Below are 16,824 nucleotides of genomic sequence, written 5' to 3' on the forward strand. Positions count from 1 at the left end.
GAGACATATGATGAGATGAGAAAGATATGATTCATCTGTAATGAAAATAATCCTTAGCCACGCCCATAAAAGCAGATTATGGAGTTGAATTTCTCTATTGTCTTTGTAAGCGCTTGTTTTAGTGCTGATAACCTAGATCGAAAATGCTGGTCTTAGTGCCTGAGTGACCAAGAGACCTAAAAACAGGGCTTTCATGGTTACTTTGTTAATTATCATAATGATGTCTGGGCTCCATAAATTCAGTAGTGAAAAAAAGAGGACAACATAACTATGAACAGGTTGAGGCCCAACTTTTCAACATCTTAAAGAACATCTAGCTCGCTCTGCTCCTGCGTCTTCAACCGGCTTCAATCCATCTGTCTCTCCAGCTGTTCTGTTGTGATGAATCTGCTCCCCGAGCCCCAGCCCCACTCCAGCAGAGAGCCCTCGTGTAGAAAGGCCTGTGGAGGATATAATGAATTAGGTGTCTACCCAGGGTTTCCCGACCTCTGACCCATGACATCATCAATCAAGGAGGTCCTACACTTAAGTGAAGCGGTGGGCCCCAAACCTGGAACGCTGAGCCCGGCCCCTGCCGGCGAGCAGAGGCCACTGATTTTCACTTGTTTTTATTTGTTTTCATAATCCCTTAGTGTTCGTCCTGGCTGATGTGTTTGGAAGGAATACACGAGTCTGTCTATAATTTGTAACGCTGGAAGAAGAGAAATATAGAGCGTTAAGTGAGAAGAGGACTTGAAGATGGATGAAAAAATGGCAGATGAGGCCCCCTGCACATATGGAAAACATTTCTTTCCCTCCTTGCTTCTGCAGGGCACACTGCTTATGCTGACGGCCTGATGCTATTTTAAAGCAAAAGTACGAGTTACTACAAGTGTGTAACTTCTGAAATGTACGGTGTTGTGTCACAGGACAGTAGTAAAGTTCAAATTGGACTCTTCAGGCATATGTGGGTGTGAAGGCTTGGGTGTTGTAGGTATCTGTACGACTTTGGGATTTGGGGAAAGCAGGCTGGTGGTCAGATCTCAGCAATTGTCACTACTTTCTTTATCCATTCATCCTTTACTGCTCCTCTCTCCTTCAGTCGTTCCTCTCCTCCTTCCACTGTACACCTCCACACAACCTCCGTGCCTATCTGATCATACATGTAGAAGACGCTAGCTAACACTGACTGGTTGATAGAGAGCTGGAAAGGCACAACTTATCATTATTTTTAAAGGCAAATTGGATGTTTCTCTCTTATATATATTTTTAATGATATTTTTGCTTGGCACAGGTCGCTCTTTGTGTTCTTAAGAAGGGCTGTTTTGGTTAAGGATTTGTGTCTGATGCCTGTTTGTGCACCTGGTTTCATTTCATGTGATGTGAAAGATTTACTCTGATGGTTTAACCAGTCGTAAACATTTCAGCACGATCTTTAAAGGGGCCATTGCATTCGAATGGATATTCTCATGTTTTGCGGGTTTCACATGTTTTTATTGTTCACAGTGAAAAAGTGACAACTGCATAATTCCGTCTTTCCAGAGTTACATTTTTAAAAAGGTAGCCTCTGAAACGGGCCGTTCAGAACAGCTGCAGGTTTCTACGTAGAAAATTGCTTTGGCTGAAATCGACCAATCATCATTCACCGTCACTCACCTCAGGCTGCCTTCTTGCACGAGCTTGTAGTCAAGTTGTTGTCAAGATTCTAGATTCTAGAGCAGCCATGTTTTCTACAACGTTGCAGAGTGGCTGCTCCCCCACGTGTGCGATCCCACGTGGGGCTATGCGGTCAGCCAGTCGTGGCTAAGGTCTGACCTTTGAATGGCAAAACAGCTTGTTTGTTTCAGGAGGAAGGAGAGGCTCCGAAAAATAATTCAATTAAAATATGTATACAATTTTTAAAATGAAACAAACTTTACCAACGTGATTCAAAAACACATTAGAATAATAGAAAATTGATTGCATAGCTAAAATTGGTCCCCTTTAATGTCTTGCAGTGAAATCTGGATGAGGTAAGGGCGATAGTGTGTTTGTGTTTGTTTGGTGTTTGAGCAGATTAAGTCAATTACTGACTGGTTCATATGCATAAATTAATTGTTTAATTCATTAAGTTAGTCAAAATGTAATCTTCTGTAAACATTTTATGAAATTTTATGGACTAAATTATTGTAATAATTTACGTTTTCATAAATGTGTATAATGCATATATAAATTAAAATAATAAATGTTAGTTGCGTGCCTAGTGCAAGGCCTTTTTAAGATATGGTTTAGTTGTTAATATAAACCTCAACAAATGGCCCTGTGTTAAAATGTACTTGCACTACCTAAACTACAACAAAGCTAACTAACAAAGCCAAATTAAAGATTATGGTGTTTAATAATAATAATAATAATTATAATGATAATGTGATATGTATCATTAAAAAGTTTTGTATAACAATGGAAATAGAGCAATCTTTCATCTTAAACATAAATAAAATATCATATATAAAATATATAGAAACACTACATATAAATAGAAAAACTAAATAGCATTAAGAATGATTCTTAACAGTGGATAAGGAATAAGTTTATGAATGATTTAAATAAATAAACTTTTTGCAGTCTGTTGCTCCTCTGCATGTATGATGTCTGCAGCGAGGCCTGTGGCTCAGTAATACAGATGAGGAGCAAAGTGAGCCGTGGTGTAATGGAGTGCTGCAAAGAGAGAGCAGCCGGCTGACGAATGGAGCCCACAGCGTCTTTCCGAGTGTCAGCGGGAGCTTCCAGGATGATAACCTCTGCTCCGCTCAGCTTCCAGCAGCACGCAGTGGTTCCTGTGGTTTTTACTCTCACATCTTGCCTCACTCTTTTCTTTCTCTCTTCTCATCCCGCTCTCCCTCCTTCCTCTCTCTCTCTCTTATCTTCCTCCCTCACTTCCAGCCAGACTCTGGGCCCGGACCTCTCCTGGTGGCTGGATACGAGGACGGTTCACTGCTGCTGTGGGATGTAACCCAGAGGTCCATGCTGAGCCAAGCCAAAGCCCACCCTGAGCCTGTCATGTGCCTGACCTTTGACCCCGAGCGTCTGAGGGGCATATCAGGCTCCTCTGAGAAGACGCTCTCTTCCTGGATGCTGGACAGACAGAACAACCTGCAGGTCAGCAGAGAACAGGCTTAGACAGGGTGGTGGTGTTGTGTAATTCAGTGGTTTCCATGTATTTGTCTGATGAACCCCCACAGCCTGACAGAGAAGCTGTCATGTTACAAATGTGCTCATTTGAGGTGATTTTAAATTAAACACAAGTAATTTGGACGACTATCTTTACAAAGTAACGCGCCCGATGTTTGGGGGGGTGGGCATTCTTACAGCATCCTTGGAGGGCAGAAGCTGGACATTCATGCTTTACTTGGTGCTATTTTACAAACATTTTACTTTTTTAAGTTAATTATGTTACATTTTGCAGTCTCTTTTACCATTTATCCGTAACTTCAACTGTTAACTGATATGTTTTGGTTTATGAATCACTTTTAGCAATATATTATTAGCTTTTTCACCTTTTTTAGCAAAGTGTTTAACTTCCTGTTTATGAATTATTTATAGCGATATGTATTAAGTCATTTCTTGCTTTTGCACAATTTTCCCAACCCCTTCAGCTAACTTTTCAGCCTTTAATCCAATACAGTTTATTAATTACTTAAGTAAGATAAGAGATAAGATAAGATAATCCCACAACGGGGAAATTTACAGTGTTACTGCAGCAAAGTTGATAGCGCAAGATTACAATAAAGGCCGAATAAAAATAAGTAAACAAGTGTATCTTAAAAAAATATGTACAGAGCTAATAAGGGAAGTGAACAATGTATCGTAAATACGCAACTATACGCAAATATGCAACACATTAAGCAATATACAGTTTATAGATGTATATATTCTTTTTTTATTATATTTTTGGGCATTTTTATTTATAGGACATCTGAAGAGAGACAGGAAAGAGTGGAGGATAACATGCAGCAAAGGGCCGAGGGCAGGAGTTGAACCTGCAGCCGCTGTTGTCGAGGACTGTAGCCTCTGTATATGGGGCACCTGCTCTACCAACTAAGTTAAACCAGCGCACCATTAACCACTTTTAGCAATATATTTTTTTTTTTCTTTTAGCCTTCTCACCATTTTTATGACATTTAACACTTTTAGCTCAATTTTAAACTTTTTATCAAATGCTTATTAAAGCTCCTGTGAGGAACTTTCGGTTTGGGTTGATTTTGGCACCCCCTGTGGACAAAGCTGTACCTCTTATCTCTTCGCTGATTTTGTCCTGGCTAAAGTGGTGGTTTTTAAAACAAAATCACATCCTGCTTTCTTTAACAGTCATATGTATCACTTTAAATTTTTGTCCTGGAAAATGTAAACGAAGACAGCGTGCAGTTAATCGCTTCCTCCGACACCTACCCCCCCGCCGGCGGTTTCAGGCATTAAAAATAACTATATAGAAATAAGCGATCTTGTCGCTGATGGTCTGGTTTGCTTTTGTAGTTCATATAAAGTGATCAGAATTAATTTCAGTCTGTTTCATAACCCGCAAAAAACTCTTTAGGCAATACATATTTATTCATTCTAGCTTTTTCGCAATGTTCCCAACACCTTTAAATAACTTTACAACTGTTAATCCAATACTTTTTAACTATCACTTTATTAATTACTTATGCAATATATAGTTATCCATTACTTTTAGCATTTTCACCATTTTCCCAATACTTTATAACAGTTTGTTTATTACTTTAAGCAAGCGTCATACGTACTGAAATATAGAGAGGTTTAAGGTAACTTTCAAACCGTTTTGACTTTGCTGTTCGCTCTCGATTTCAACAAACTTGTTCTCTACTTTTAGAAATATATTTTTATCCGTTCCCTAATGATGTCTTTTAAAACCCTTTATCTATTACATTTACCTCCCTAATGGCTTCTTCCCTCGCTTAATACTTTTCTTTCATTGTCAGCATTTAGTGTTCAGGTGTTACAGCCGACATTCTGTGGATAAATTAGTCGTAGTTATTTTACAATCTTTTCCAGGTAAGCGTTTATGACTGCATAAGCACCTTCTGCAGTACAAGTGACCCTGGTTGGGTAACCATAGTAATGTTGCTGAAGAGTCCCTGGCTCTTGTCCTGAACCCCCTGCTGCTACACTGCTAACTAATTGTTGCACAAGAGAGTCGGCTGAAAGCCATACAATATAATAAAAAGTTAATGGTGGAGATTGGAGGAGAGGAGTGTTGCCTTTCTCCAGGCTCTCTTGGAAAACATCAGGGGCCAAAGAGGAAGAGGCTCAGCAGGGCTCCAGGGGCCATAAATCAGCTGCTGGTTACACAGCGTTGGCAGGGCCAGGGGCCAAGGGCCGGACTGGGGCTGTCACTCCAGACTGAAAACCACCCACACACTTACTGACCCATAGCAACACATTTAGTCTGGATAACATACTGTATTTGTTATGTGCAAAAAAACACATCACAAAATGCCATTATAGTTATTAATGTAAGTAATAAATACAAAAGCGAATGTGTGCTGTAATACCTCATTGAGCTCATATAACACTTCTCTCTCTATTGAGATAAATACATACTTCAGTACTCACACATACCAGAGCATCTTCGTCCATACTTTAAGAGATCACACCAGCTTTGCAGCATAATTCATTTTACATAACAGCCAATGCTTCAGAGACTTAGCGCCTCATTTGAAGCTCTATTTTCTCTAGATTTCATGAGCTAAAGGGAATGCTCCCATTTTGCAGCCAGCCCCCATGAATCAGAGCAGAAAGGAACGTGAGGCTGATATAGTACACTGCTGCACAGTGGAGGGGTATTATTCTTTCCAAGGCTTTTTACAAATGAATGCTTGAATTAGAAATATTTGCAAAGCCTTATTTTTTCGCCCCTAAAAATGCGTCTACGAAAACACTGCGAAGGATTTGTTTCAATATACCAAAAACAGGAGGAGAGTGGTTATTTGGTTTATTTTGCTCAAGCAACAAAATATTGATTCAGCGTGTAATCCAGGATGAGGACGACAGGAAAAAAGCACAAGGAGAGGGAAAAGATCCAACCGGGGGCTTTTAAATTATCCTGAAGTGCAGCTCAGTGTGACGTCCAGACAGCTATCCTCAGTTCTTCCCACAAAAGTATTTTTGTGTGGCAGCAAAAGGAGGCGGGAGGACCTGCCGGGTGGCAGACTCGGGCCCCGGGTCCTGACGGACGACCCGCGAGAGGTAATAAAAATATCAAAACCTCAGAGGCCCCTTAACCAAACAAAAAACACATCTGCAGTAAAGGGAACAGTAGTTCACAGTGGGAGGCTGCAATAAAGGCTGAGGAGGCTATAAGTGCCACAGCATCCCACTTCCCACAAATTACCCCGCGATACAGTCCAGTGCAGTGGAACCGGCTGGCAAGGAAGATAGATGCTTTTTGTGAAATGGAGGGGAAACTGAACGTGACACAACACAGCGCAGTTATGATTTAGTGAAGCTGAAAGGCTGTGAAGTGAGCTTATCAAGGCCAGATAAAGACAGATAGCCTCAGGAATGGAGGTTAATGTCTTACACATGGCTCCCAGAGGCCTTTATCTGTGTTTGACCTGGCTGGCCTGATACATTTTCATAGTAATGAGGCATCATCTTCTGCCTTTTTTTCTCTCCTTTCCCTCTCGCGTACATTTTTAGGAATGTGTCAGGGTGAGACCATGAGGGCGTGGGTGTTAGGGTTTTCAAGCTGTTAAGCCAGATGGACATATATTTAGGCGGCCACTCAAATGTATTGACAGGCTCGGTGACGGGTTCCTCCAGGACAAAGAAAGAGGTAGAGGTCGCAGACTGGGACAGGAGAAAGCAGGTATAGACAGAGGAAGATTAGCAGTGTAAATCAAGCATGGCTGACAGCAAGCTATTTCTGAGACTGATGACAGTTCACTACAGGTGGAGCTCCTGCCCCTCGTCTTCACCACAATGTAAAGGTATCCTCACTGTCTCTCACCTGCATGGTGTCTTCTGTGAACTCTGGCACCCATCAGCCAGACCTGATCAGTCCTGGCTTAAGGGTCAGGTCAGGCTCATGTATGTTCGAGCTGCTGTCATAAAACTTATAGCTCTCTTTATTGAACACCCTCCTCCTCCTCCTCCTCCTCTTCTCTCTTTTCTGAATGGGTCTTCTCCCCTGTTTGACACATCCATCTCCTGTCAGCCGCAGCCGAGCTCTGACAGGCGAGGTGACAAAAGGCTGTAATCTCTGCGCGGCGAGTGTGATTCAGGGACAGGGTGTGTCAGAAATACCTGCGAAAAGCCTCCCAGCCGCTAGGCTCGAGTGAGTGAGCGATGATGGGATGTTTCAGTAGACGAGCGTGAACGCCAAGATCCGTGCCAAGACTGAGGGGAAAAGACAAGGGGTAGAGTTGAGCGAGGCCTGAGTGAGATCTGCCAAGTGGACGCTGCTTTTGAGGGTCTCCTCTGTCGATGAGATGCTACAAAAGAGCATCCTGAAGTGTGAGTTTGTGTTGGATCTGTCGTAGGCCACAAAAAGTTTAGTGGGTCCAGCTGCTGAGCAGAGCTGGTAGCCTCCTGACAGCTGAGAACGCTGGCTTTAAGACAGCCGGCCTGCTGTGAGTGTGTGTGTGTGTGCAGGCTGTAACACACGAGGGGAAGAAGTGTACAGACAAAGAAATGATGAAGCCCAAGGAGGAAATCTGTCTATGATCAGATAGTAAGGAAGCAAGAGGAAGAAAAATAGGGTGTCAGCTGAGAGAAGCCAAGACTCCCCTGTTAAAGCTAATGGATTTCATTACAGATTGAGACCTGCTTAATGGCCGTGCTGGAAGCTGCAGCGTTTTCCGTATATTCATCCAGCAGCGGTGTCGATCTACAGCAAGAACAACAATGCTGCTGCGGGAGAACATGGAAATAAAAATGACAGCACAATTAAGAAAATGTCCTTTTTTAAAACAAAGATGACATTGATAAATAATATTTCCAAGGACTGCAAATAATCTTATTTTTAATATCCATTAATCTGCTGATTGATGGATAATAAAGCCTTAAAATCAACAACACCAAATATAATCATTTTACCATCACAAGACAAAGAAAACACAAGTATTCACATTTTAGAAGTTTGCTCCTTCGCTTTCATGCAAGGACTCTGTCAAAAAAATTGTTACCTCTCTTTTGTCTGAACACTAAATACAAAGAAGCCAGATAGCTTAGCTTAGCTTAGCTTAGCACAAAGACAGGAAAAGCAGAAATTAATAGCACTGCTTTTTGCAAAAATGTGGAATTATCACTCTTGAAAATTACTTTATATTCCCTAAAATTGTAATCTCGAAGAGCTCAGTTTCCTTCTCGTTGGCGGCACCTATGGCGATAAATGGTAATTGCAGTAGCACACTTCCCAGATATCCAGACAGTGTTGCATGTGTGACCTCCATGGTTGGCTCCAGTTGTAACATTGCATTTAACATAACTTGCATTTGTTTCTTTTTCTTTGGATTTTCACTTATTTTTGAAGTTGTATCTGTAGTCATCCATCTTTTCTTTGTTTGTTCAGCCATAGTAGATTACTGTTTACTCGCAACACTCGCAGAGACCGGAAAAGCAGCCGCTTAGCTCCGCCTACCCTCTCTGGCAGACAAACCACTGCTGGGTGATGGAAAACGTGTCACTAACTGGGCGCCGCTTGGGATTTTTTCCTTGACAGTTGCCACAGACAGCCAGTCTGTAATACTGCAAATGCAAAGGCTTTCATCAGTGGGCTATAGGCTCAATCGCCACTGTGTTACCTCATTCGGCGAACAGACATTTATTTAAATGAAAATGATTAATTTGTTATCAGAATTGTTCTTTATTATTTTCTTTTAGTAAACTAACCAATTATTCTTATTGTTCTAACTCTAATGTTTTCATGTATAAAATATAAATATCAAACAAAATGTATTTGTTATGGTGTGATGTTAATCCAAACAGAGAGAGATGCTTCTTGACTAATCTTTTAGTTATATCTGCTTTTCACTAACAAAATAGTCCATAATATGTTGGGAAATGGTGAAAAGTGCATATCACAATTTTCTAGACCTTTGGTCCAAAAGACGTTCAATTTACTACGATATAAAAGAGAAAAGCAGCAAAACCAGCACATTTTGGAATTTTATTTGATAAATAGCTTAATAAATTATTATTTTAAAAAAGTTGACAAAGACTTTTCTGTTGGTCAGTTTATCAGTCAATCCACTAATGGTTAAAGCACTATTACTGTAAAGTACCACTTCTACATAAACTGAAGTAATTACTGATCACAGAGAGAATGAAGCCATTAGTTTAAAAAAAACAAAACGTTCTCAGACTGTAGAAAGTAAAAACAGCCTGAATGACCATTACTACATCATTAGCCATTAACTGCTTACAACTGACCTTTAAATGAAACAAATACCTTTTCCTGACACAAACTATGGGAAGCAAAACAAACAAAAACAGACACTTAAACCCATCATTATCAGGCTGCTAATGCAAACCAGATGGAGAGAGGCAGGAGCATACCAACTTCTTGAGGTAATAACAAAGCTCCAAACAAGCTCGCACCCCCAACGGCTTTTTGTATCGGTGTATCAGCTTGTTTGGTCTAACCAGCGTCACCCTGTTTCACCAGCGATGATGGTGTGATTACCAAACAATAAAACAGAATCACATCGCTGCTTGTTCTGACCTTTCTCTGTTTTGATCAATGACATTCCTCCCTGCTCCCTCTCTGCCTTGCATTCCACTTCATCCACTCGGGCTACGAGTACCTGGCTTATATCTTCCACATGCAGCTTTTGGATGGTTCCTGCCCGGAACAGGAGCATGCAGATAAATTCTCCACCCTCTCCTCTTATCCAAAACCATCAGTCTCCCTGGACACAACTTATGAAGTCAATTTTACGCCGTCCAGTTTAATTTCAGCCCCCATATCCAGATGTTTGTGTCCCGTCCGCCGGTCCGGCAGAGAGCACGTTCTCTCCCCAGGAATGCCCTCACACAGCAGGCCCTTTAGATAGTGATCTGAGCGGCCATTCATTATAATATGTCAGAATATTGCCCCTTTGGAGAGATTGATACAGTCCTTGGGACACTGTAGATCACAGGGAAGAGGGAGCTGTGGCTAATCTTTAGCAGGCAGACGCTACAACAGTGTATTTATCGGGTCTCTTCTCCTGCTGACCAGACCTTTCAGTCTGAGCGTAATTCATCAGAGGCGCTTAAAGCAACAAGGCCTCTGCAAACACGTATTTCAGCAAGATGCTCTCTCTCTTTTTTGCAAACTGTGACAAAGGAAACTCAAGCTCAGTCCTGCTTTCAGAACAGGCCTCCCTAACTCCAAACCAAATAGGGGGACGCAGAGAGATGTGCTAGCAGCCCGCGTGCCATAATGTTTTATGGCCGATTATTGAGTCCCAGGAGTCTCCAGCCAGGTTCAACAGACATCCAGCTTCACACTTGGACCTCAGTCATCAGATCAGCTGATAGTCTGACTGTAGGTGTTTGTTTTGGACTCAGTTTCCTAGACGGCAGTGATTAATCGACCACCTGACCTAATTAGTTTGATTATTTTTGTCTTCCTATTTGCAAAAGAAAACAGGTACATTCCTCTGACAATTACAACAAAAAAACGACTTCTTAGCGTCCTTGTCCTTTGCAAGGTCTTCTTTCTGGAAGTGCTTTTATTGGATGTCCAGGTAGCATGATTGATAAATGGCTAAATTCCTCTTCCTGTGTTTTTACAGCTTCAAGACAGTGTGACGCTGGTCAACCCGGGGGTTTCCCAGCTGTGTATCAGGGGGGATGGGAAGCTTCTGGCGTCAGCGGGATGGGACCATCGGGTGCGGGTGTTTGGTTGGAAGAAGCTGCGACCGCTGGCAGTGCTTCAGTACCACACTGACATGGTGCAAAGCGTGGCTTTCTCTGACCACCAAGACCCCAGACAAAGACTGCTGGCTGCTGGATCCAAGGACCAGCGGATCAGCCTGTGGTCGATATACAACGAGGGAGCGGACACTGGCTGAGCCTCAGAGCTCCCGCAGGATAGAAGAACTTTTAAATTATACTTCCCGAACTCTCATCTTTCTGTTAGTGTGACCAGAGTAATGGTTTAATATGGACTATGTATATTATGCATTTTAGACCAAGAAAGATTCAGTTGTAAAATAAGGGACTAATACTGCACCTGCTCATTTGTTTATATCTCCCAAAAATGTACAATCAGCAGGAACATGAGCTCAACTTTAGTGATATCTGGGTCTACTGACCTTGTAAATAATGTCTACTGGGGTATTAATAATAAAAAAAGGAAAGGAAAAGTAAGCAGCTAGTTACTCACATATTTATCTATGTGTATAATTTCAAGTCAATACCGCACAGTGTGTCTGTTTAAAGTTATCTCACTTGACTAAGATGGTGTTTAAAATCAACTTTAAATGATTTTATTAACTAAAATTACACTCATCATACTATTATTTCCTCAAGAGTTCCAAATGCCACCTCCAACATACATGTTTATGTTAAAGTTATTTCTACATAATAACAGAAAATGCCTCATTGACTCTGTTTGAATCTTAGGTTCATGCATTTCTTTTACACATCATGTCAGGTCATTTAAAGCTCAGCCACCTTAGCAGTTAGCATGAATGCTTTTACATGCTAGAAGGATAAATAGTAGGCTTTTCTTCCCATCAGTATAGTGGCTGTTTTAGGCTATGACATCAACTGCAGGATCTCAATAAAAAGCGTGCTATGCAAGGGTGTAGAATTGGGTAGGGATGGTAGGGACATGTCCCTATCAGTGTACAGAAATGACTGAATTGTCCCCACCAATCATTTTGTCCAAAAGTTATTACATGATAACTGTTGCAAACTGTAGCCTCCAGTCTACAGTTTAGTTCATACACTTCACTAAACTGAAAATAATACAGCGGAACATGTCTCATGCTCAAATGACCACTTTTTGCACCGCGTCCGCACTGTCCATATGCATGCGCATTCTCTCTCTCTTTCTCTCTCTCTCTCTCTGATAGAGTTATACTACTAGTATTAATATCGCTGCCTTGCATCTTTGGTGACAGTGGGATATTTGAAATTAAAACAGCTCTTCATCAGAGCGTGCAATATCAAAAGATATGTTTATATGTTATGATCAATGGATAAAATAAAGGATGAAACATATTTACTGCTACAAATACCTGTTACTGAAGTGGAGGTAAAGACAGAGATTGGAGTTCATATACTAAAGTAATTTCTTCTTTTCAGTTTCAAGCAATGATGAAACAATAATAATTTGTTTGTGAATTCATAATTCCTTCATACGGCAGGGAGAGCGCAGATGAAGCAGAGAAATAATTCTGTCCTCACTCTCTGTCAAGTAAACTAGTCCCAGACTACCAGGAAATATAATGACATGAATCATATTTTAAATCTCGCTAGAAAAAATTACAATTTAAATTTAAAAAGTTGTTGTTTCCGCCAATGTTACAATGAAAACTACTACTACTGCTATGAATGTGAGTTCATAGCACCAAGTGAAAGTGAAAGTCCAGTCTAAGGCCTTATTTCCTACATATATACACCTGCATACATCTGTCAGTCAGATAGCCAGACACAGTGTAACCTAACATGTGAGGCCGGTTAGATTATCTTAGACATAATTCCTATAGTTAATTACCTTTGTTGACTTTTCCTCCTGCTGTTTGCTGAGGCCTTTTGTGACGCTCTATGCAGCTATGTGATTGTGTTGACTTATCTGATAGGAGGTTTGCTCCACTGGGTTTGAATTTGAGGTATACGATGCACCTGAGCAGCTATGTAATCTCGTGTTGTTATTCTAGCAGGTTTTAGCTTAACACACAGCCCCTTTCAGCCTGACCCGGGCTGTATTTGTCAAACAAGGTTAATCACAGCGGGGACGTAGAGAACAGAGAGGTGTGGGTTTAGTCGAGGTGCAGATGCTCTCCCTGGTCAGCATTATCTTTTTAAGAAACGACTTTTTTCTTTTTTAAACAGGTATCACGTCTTTGTAAATTAATACAATTTGGGAAATTTGGAATAAATATAAACTAAAAAAGCATTTTAATGCATCTTTGGCATGTTGACATTTAACTTTTTTTTAACTTAAACGTAACTACATTTACTCAACATGCACATGCAACATGAGATGTCTTTTTTGTCTACAGATGTCTTTCTAAAAACAGACATTAGTCATCACAGGGGTCTTGTGAAATTCCCGGAGAAAATATAGAGGTGTTGTTTTTCTGTCCACTGTCTCTAATAATATCTGTGTGAGTCAATGAGCAGCATGGGAGCTCGCGTGTTTCAGAAGCAGCGTGCCGAGAGGCCGGGGGCCGGGGCTTCAAACGCTCCACGTTCTGCTTCATCAAGGCTTTGTCCCCTGGGATGACCCCGAGTTGAGGAGCTCATCATGCTGTACAGGAAAGGCCTGAGAAATCAAAGAGCCAGACGAGCATGATTGCCACGAATCATTAGGGAACAGAGGAAAGACAAGGTCATTGGCTGGACAAGCTTCCTTGCTGTGATGTTTGGTTGTTTTTTTTTGCTTGTATTCAAAGTTATGTTTTACATTTATGTACTCCAAATTTGTCAAAAAAACCTTTCAAATCATTGAAAAATTACATGAAATAAGTAATTTTTTAAAACTTGTTTTGTCTGCTTTTAATGACATGTCTTCCTTGTTCCCCGCAGAGCTCCATCTATACCTTTTGTCCCTGACCCCACTGGTGACACGCTGCATTCATAACAGCTTCCTAACTCTGCTGTTGGCTTTGAACAAACACTAGAGGTGGCGTGGGCCAGCTTCCGTCCGTTCTCTGATAAATCAAATGCCGGGTCCATTGGTGCAGATGTGCGCTGAATGGAGCAGACAAGCAACCCACCGGCCTTTAGAAGTGCGTGCCTGGTGGGGTGGCCGTGGAGCTCGTAAATCACTTCATAATGGATCATTTAGGAAGTCAATAAATGGACAGGGAGACCGTCTGCACAATAGAGCCTGAGCTTCACTTATCACCTAACGTGTGTCCTCCTTGGCCTGGAAGGTCAGAGGTCAGCCTGGCTTTGGGATAGGACATAATCTATTGGGTTGAGTTGATTCTGTCGCTCCCGGAGCCTTTGGCTTTATGATGCCACACTGAGCCTGATTATTTAAATATATATGTGGTAAGAAAGAAAGATTTAAAGACAATCCTTTCTATAAAAGGGCTCAACCATGGTGTAGACAATGGGTCCAAATCCCCCCAGAATTTTTTGTGCAGTTCCCACATTTCTATAATATCAATATTCAAAAAGACGCACATTTAGAACATCGTTTGGACGACTACATAGACCATTTGAATTCACAATTAAAGGAATAGTCCGTGATTTCTCTGAGATAGTCGCTGCCCTGTAATGTATATAGTTAACGTTACTCACTGCCCAATCGTTTTTTTGTACTGACAACATAAAACAATCTGAGATTACTTACTGTCTGGAAAGAACACCTTACATCCTGCTAGCTTTGTTTCTGAGGTAAGGTTTCCTCCATTACACTTCGATTGACTGAGTGAGTGACCAACCGTCAGAATCATGTTACTGTCCCTCACAGACGAGATTGCCAGTAGCTTAATTGCTAATCATAGCCAGCCCTAGGGCCAATAGAACCTGCCAAGACTCAACCCAATACCAGAACTCAAAATATGCCCCTGCAGATTAAACCACATACACAGTTAAGTCCATCAGCATCACTATCTATCTGTATTATAAAATACACAGATTTGTTAAACTCAGACATAAATCTGTTCTCTCTCTCCTCCTTATCATACCTTATTATGTTGCTTCACTATATTTTTCTCTGCTATATTTTTATTTATAGATAGTATTCATGTCATTTTGCATGCAATATAATATAGATCTACCCACCAGCAGACAAAAAAATTTTACCCGCAGCTACAATTCAAAAGTAGCCTTATTCAAGGGAAATCTGCAAACCTGGCAACCCTGCACAGACGGGAGCACGTCTTTGGAGAACATACCGGTGTGTGCTGGCTTAATTTGGCCGCAACCAAGTGTACACTTGTGAGGGTTGTCACAAACTTTTGTTTTCCTTAACAAATGGAAATAAATAGGAAATACGGGAGACAGATCAGTTGGTGCAGATATGAGGACATATTTTCGACTGTATATTGGGGGGGGCGAAACGACCCCCCCAAAGAATGGGTGGTTTCGCCCATGCTTCTATACTTGCCAAAAGCAATGTTTCACCTTTGCGGTGAAGCTGGTTTTATTTATTTTTTCAATGTGAATTAATACAAATGTATCAGTTCCCTTGCCTGGCGATGATGATGTGTTTTGATGCTCTGTATAAAATGTCCGTCAGCAACCTCGGGCCGTGGCACCCCTTGTATTAGTTCAGAGGCCAAAGGAGAGAAACGTGAAACACGTGTTCGGTTGTGTAGGTGGAGGACTCTGGTTGGTTTACCTGGATTGTTTTTTAATATCTATCCCCAGATATAGCAGGAGGCCAAGTCTCTGCAGCAGAATGCACACAGAGGTGAAGGGAACGAATCGAGACCCTGATCGGCCTGTCACAACAGATGTTCCAGATGCAGTTGAGTGTCAAATGATGCCTCAGGTTACATTATCATCCATTCTCTATCTCTTCATACTTCAATGGCAAGTCCTTGGCACGGCGTCTCCTGAAGCCTGAGACATCTGGGCACATCAACCGTTTTGCAGCGTATCCGTGCCGACGCATTTTGCTCTTCTCCTCTGTGTGAAATGAAAGATACGTTGAATTATGATGCTTGAAAATGGCTTAGGCCTGTTGAAAGCATGTCGGTACCTATTTAGGTGCATTTGTACAAATGTAATGTGAAAGATACTTACCAAAACAGGCAGCATGTTGACTTCACTAGTGGGTATTGAGATGCAGTGCATTGTAGTTCCTCCAGTAGGCGCAATTTCCCTGATTTACCACTTTAAAAAAGTATTTCTTATTAAGTTTGCAAGGATTTCAAATATTTGTTATATTTGTCTATTAAACTACATCTCTTTAAAATCTTAATTCAGTATGACTGAGCTTTATTAAATTTATAACATCTAATAAAAGAGACAGAATCTCCAGTGTTACTTAGTTGTACAGTACATTTTTTTTAGTGCACTGTCATTACAAATCTACTGTACTTGGGCATTTAATGCTATTTGAAAATTAATTCCATTATAATTTAAAGGCACATGAAGTAATGTAGTTTTACTTAACAGGCTTTATAAGGAAAATGCGTTTATAAAACATGCATTGATATAAACTAGCTTAGCTCTATAGGTTTTAAAATAAGGCTGAAAAACTACAACAGATAAGCTTAAATCAAGACATTTTTTGATCTATAAACACTCTCACCGTTCATACATAGCCAATAGACTGCATTTTGCTAATAATACTTTAACTTAAGTTGCATTTTTATTGCATTTTTTACTTTGATTAAGGATTTTATATTGCAGCGTTGCTATTTAAAGTAAATAATCTGAATACTTCACCCCTGCTTTACTTGGAAGGCTGTAATAAAAGTTCTCTTGCTTTTCTGTTGGCCTATGGTGAATTCTCAGGATGTAAGAGAGCATTTTAACCTTGCTAACTTTTAAGCCAAGATTGTCTGTGACAATGATAGCTTGTAGGTAATATTAGTAAATATGGAGAAACAACTTTTTTTTTGTGTTATTTACAATGGCGGTAATTTAGCTACTTACTGCGGTCATTTAGTTCAAATTATCCTTCATTTTACAGATTACACAGAAGACGTGCATGGGCAGTCTCAA

At 40.8% G+C, this 16,824-nt stretch overlaps 1 protein-coding gene across 2 annotated transcripts in view; it reads left to right on the forward strand.

Moving 5' to 3' along the window:
• gnb1l (guanine nucleotide binding protein (G protein), beta polypeptide 1-like) overlaps positions 1-11,997 on the forward strand; it is a 29,176-nt gene extending 17,179 nt beyond the window's left edge. For both annotated transcript variants that reach the window (XM_069683588.1, XM_069683589.1), the window contains exons 6-7: positions 2,902-3,117; positions 10,758-11,997. In XM_069683588.1, coding sequence (XP_069539689.1) covers positions 2,902-3,117; positions 10,758-11,036 — 495 coding nt within the window. In that variant the 3' untranslated portion in view covers positions 11,037-11,997. The remainder of the gene's footprint in view (positions 1-2,901; positions 3,118-10,757) is intronic.
• The last annotated feature ends 4,827 nt before the right edge of the window (positions 11,998-16,824 follow it).

Source organism: Semicossyphus pulcher, unplaced genomic scaffold (assembly GCF_022749685.1).
Source record: "Semicossyphus pulcher isolate SPU_LCO1_2020_fin unplaced genomic scaffold, fSemPul1.0.p SCAF_6, whole genome shotgun sequence".
Lineage (NCBI taxonomy): Eukaryota > Metazoa > Chordata > Actinopteri > Labriformes > Labridae > Semicossyphus > Semicossyphus pulcher.